We start from the raw sequence: 4,497 nt of genomic DNA on the forward strand, positions 1-4,497 counted from the left end.
TACGTATAGAAGGATGTGATGGGATGGAGATATAACTTTTATAGACTATAGAATCTTATTTATATAGTGATATTATATAGTGATATGTGTTAACTGTGCTAGTCACTGATGTTACTCAAATAAAGAGCTTCTAATTCTGACTAGTGGTCTGAAATTCCTCACACTTTTCTCTCCAGATGAACCAGTAATCAAATTAGTCGAGTTAAAAATCGAGTTGAAATACGTGTTTTATGAGGTAAAACCTTCGTTTGAAAGGAAAACCCCCCCAAGAAACTACACTACCCAGAATGCACCACGGCTCCAAAGTCCCTTTGTTGCCGGAAAGCTACTGGAGAATGCTAGGACACAATGATCTTCCGAGGTAAAAAAAAACAAAAACATTTTTTTTTGTATATCCGTTTATTAAAAGAGGCAAATATATAAATCGACAAAAAGCGCATGAAATTTGCTTTTCCATTTTATTTCACTAGTTTTGATTATGGGTCTAATAAACGCGATTAGGCAGGAAACACTGCAGCTCTTTTGTTATTTACGACAGTGGAAACGCTCAGCGATTTTTAAGGAAATTAGGAGGTAAAACATTTCTTGGAATATAATGTAGTGAGGATTTTAAATATCATTATTGTTATTTTTGCCAGTTATGTCAGTTTGGGGTTGAATCCCAAACGCTATAGTCGATATTTATAGTGCACTAGATAGAGTGCACCCTTTGTAGTTCACTTAAACAGGAAGTAGGGAGTCACACCATGACAGCACTCAGTATTATATTAAATATATTACTTTCCTGTAATTTTATGCACCAGAAATATAAATGGTTGTGGAGAACAATTTTCACGAAAAGGCTCAACGAAGCGTTTATAATCCAGTAAAGCTGTTAGAGCTGGGTGATATGATGAAATAATATCTATATTGTGATCAATTCTGTCACGGTACACTTTTCAAAATATACAGCTGAATCTGCAAAATGTAATAATAAAAGAGGAATCATACAAATTGTCCTGAATAAGCTATTTCACATAACAGGTGTTTACATATAATCCACAAGACACAATAATAACTGAATTTACATAAATTAACCTGTTCAAAAGTTTACACACACTCGATTATTAGTGCTGTGTGTCGTTACCTGGATGATCAACGACCGTTTTTATGTTTTGTGAGAATTGTTCATGAGTCCATTGTTTGTCCTGAGCAGTTAAACCGCCCACTGTTCTTCAGAAAAATCCTCCAGGTCCTGCACATTCTTAACTTTTCCAGCATCTTCTGCATATTTGACCCCCTTTCCAACTATTACATCAGGTGAAAACATTCACTGATGCACAAGAAGGCAATACAGTACATTAAGAGCCAAGGGGGTATAAACTTTTATCATTTAAATTGTTAAATTCTTATCATTTTGTTTAAAGATACATATAATTTTTTTCATTTAGTTCTGCCCTTTAGAACATGATTCCCAGAAGACAAAATAATAACAAATTACACCAATCATCCTGTTCCAATTTACACCAATCATCATATATTTTTTTGTTTACAATTATAGCTAGATCACATGATACAGTCAAGGTCATAAGCTTATATACGATTTGCAGAATCTGCAAAATGTTAATAAATAAAAAAGAGAGGGATTATAAAAATTGCTGATTTGTTCAAATAGCTTGATAATACATATATCTATTGAATCTTTACATCATTTCTTTTTCATTTTAGTCATCAGTAATGAATAATTTCAGACATTAAATAAAAGTATATTTAAAAAAACTAGTTTTCCCCTACATATTCTTTTAAATGCAATGCAGCTATTAATTTGATGTTTCTTAGCAAAACTGTTTTATAGCGCATCATACTATCATAGAAAAGGATCCACTTGTATCTGTTTGTCGTATCGTAAGTCCCGTCCAAGTGTTTCGCGTGGAAACCCCGTATTTTCACATCATATACTCTGCTGTGAGTTTTTACTCAAACATATGTAAAGTCTTTTTCCCATTAATAAAAACAGCAAATGAACCAATCGGCATTTTTTATCTGGAATGATTGACAGTTGCATAGGTGTTTTGAACTCCCTGATATTAGCTGACGTTGCTAGAAGCCCCGCCCCCTTCCTCTCTGATCACATTACTGATCTCATGTCTTGATTTTCTTGCTGGAAAGATGAGGACTCGTTTTCTGTTACAGTAAATGGAGAATGTTTTGAACATGAAATAGCATCTGTGTGTGTGCGTGTGTGTGTGTGTGTGTGTGTGTGTGTGTGTGTGTGTGTGTGTGTGTGTGTGTTCCACTTAGCTAACATTAGACAAGTATATAGTTAACATCAATTAAATATCTTTATTAGAATTGCCACTGAAAAACATTGGCTCAAAATAGGTTAAAATAGCACTTTTTCAGAGTAATGCAGAACACTGTTTTTCTGGTGTCACTCAAGCCCATTCTGCTTCTGTTTTATGGTAACCAGCAGGCGCCTGGGGGAAAAAAGCTCACACATCTGTTCACACATCTGTTTCAGTTGAGCTGTAGACACTAGAAAGGTGAACACTTGAGCACTTTCTTTTACTGTAACTTTACATCTTTTTCCTAAAATAGGAGCAAAAAAGCAAACTTTTCTCCAGTAAACATTTTTTGTTTTATTCCTTTTGTCCTGTAAACTTTTCTATTCTAAACTTTCTTTGCTGTAATCCTTTTCTCCTGTAAACTTTTTTTGCTGTAATCCTTTTTACTGTAAACTTTTCTCCTGTAAACTTTTTTACTGTAAACTTTTCTCCTGTAAACTTTTTTATTGTAAACTTTTCTAGTCTCTACATCTTATCAAAAACAGGCGCCTGGTGGTTACCGTAGAACAAGTGATTTTAAAAAGGAGTATATAGACAATGAACTGTTTTATTTCCAAAAAACAAACAAATAAACTTGAGACTGTTAAAATATATAAAAAATATAACAGTTAAATTAAAGATTAGTGTCGGTGTTAATGATTAATGTTAATGGTTGTGGTCTTTCTAGCTTAAATAAAAAATTAATTGTTTGTAATTAAGACTATATCTATAATGTCTATTTAATAAATAATTGATTAGATTAAATCTGTTTGTTTATTAGCACCTGCAAGTTGGATAAAGGAGACCCAGCTCAGGAGGAGGAGCAGCAGGGGGAGCAAATCATCTCAAACCCAGACGCATTTTTCCCGAATTGTTCCCCGACGGCAGCTCGTTTTCTCCAGGCTGAGCTAGAACTCAGCGCCCGTCTGCGAACTTTGACCTTTAGAGATCCTGTGCGTTATGTGTACAACCCGCTGGAGTATGCATGGGACACACATCGTCTCTACGCTGAGAAATACTGTCACAGCGGACAGAGTGTCCTGTTCCTGGGGATGAACCCGGGACCGTTCGGCATGGCGCAGACCGGCGTATGACAATCTCTTTATCTCTTAAAGATAGTAATGAGTTATATGTTAATAATACTTTCATGCACTTATTTATAATAATGATAATGTTTAGATTTTTAATGATGTTGTTTCCATTTATATTTAAATCTTTATTTTCCTTTGTTAAGGAGTCAGCATGTATAAAACAGAAAACAGATTTTAAAATGAAAACAAGACAAAAACAGGTGCGATCATTGATACAGTGATGTTTTCTGTAAGGAGACATTTAATTAACATTAATGGAAGGAGTCTCCAGTGTTAGTGTGTTGTAACAGTACAGCTCTAACTTTACATTTTCAGGACAGAAGAGCTTACTCTTCTGCTTTCCCTGTAATTCTCCTTGTCAGGTTCCCTTCGGTGAGGTAAATGCTGTGCGTGATTGGCTGAAGATCTCTGGCGAGGTGGGTCATCCTCCCAACGAGCATCCGAAACGTCCAATCAGAGGCTTCCTCTGCACTCAGAGTGAAGTGAGCGGCGCGCGGTTCTGGCGTTTCTTCCAGGAGCTCTGCAGAGAACCCGAACACTTTTTCAGTCACTGTTTCGTCCATAACCTGTGCCCTCTGATGTTCATGAGAGAGTCGGGGAGGAACGTGACGCCCCCCGAGATGCCCGCTGTGGACCGTGACGCCCTGCTGATCCACTGCGATGCTGCGCTGTGCCAAGTGGTACGTGCCTTAGGCGTTTCCATCGTGATCGGAGTGGGCAAGGTGGCGGAGCAGCGAGCCCGACGTAGCCTCGCCGAAGCCGGATTGGAAGTGAAGGTGGAGGGAATCATGCATCCCTCACCCAGGAACCCGCTGGCCAATAAGGGCTGGGCTTCTGTGGCTCGAACCAAATTAAAGCAGATAGGGGTCTTGGATTTACTCACAAAGTGACTGAATACTTACAGGATGTTTTTATTTGTATTTATATTGTTTTATATAAAGTACACTACACTCAGAGCATCCTTTACCTCCAGTATACTAGATCAGATGAGACGTGTTCGGTGTCTGAAGCTCGCTTCACGATTCTGGGTTATTGGAGTTAACAAGTAATGGAAGTGTATAGCCTCCAGTTTAGCCTCAGTGTCAGACTCACTGGTGTGCTTT

At 37.4% G+C, this 4,497-nt stretch overlaps 1 protein-coding gene across 1 annotated transcript; it reads left to right on the forward strand.

Moving 5' to 3' along the window:
- Positions 1-296: 296 nt before the first annotated feature.
- Positions 297-4,497, forward strand: smug1 (single-strand-selective monofunctional uracil-DNA glycosylase 1). Its single transcript, XM_017450836.3, has 3 exons — positions 297-361; positions 3,085-3,391; positions 3,757-4,497. The coding sequence occupies exons 1-3, from the start codon at positions 336-338 to the stop codon at positions 4,282-4,284; spliced, it is 861 nt and encodes a 286-aa protein (XP_017306325.3). The 5' UTR covers positions 297-335; the 3' UTR covers positions 4,285-4,497.

Source organism: Ictalurus punctatus, chromosome 21 (assembly GCF_001660625.3).
Source record: "Ictalurus punctatus breed USDA103 chromosome 21, Coco_2.0, whole genome shotgun sequence".
Taxonomy (NCBI): Eukaryota; Metazoa; Chordata; class Actinopteri; order Siluriformes; family Ictaluridae; genus Ictalurus; species Ictalurus punctatus.

What these genes read in the sequence shown, in the direction of transcription:
- smug1 (XM_017450836.3), top strand. Translation starts at nt 336, where the DNA reads ATGCTAGGACACAATGATCTTCCGAG. An exon ending in GGACACAATGATCTTCCGAG is followed by an intron (nt 362 to 3,084) that starts GTAAAAAAAAAC and finishes TTTGTTTATTAG; the next exon opens with CACCTGCAAGTTGGATAAAG. An exon ending in TCGGCATGGCGCAGACCGGC is followed by an intron (nt 3,392 to 3,756) that starts GTATGACAATCT and finishes TCTCCTTGTCAG; the next exon opens with GTTCCCTTCGGTGAGGTAAA.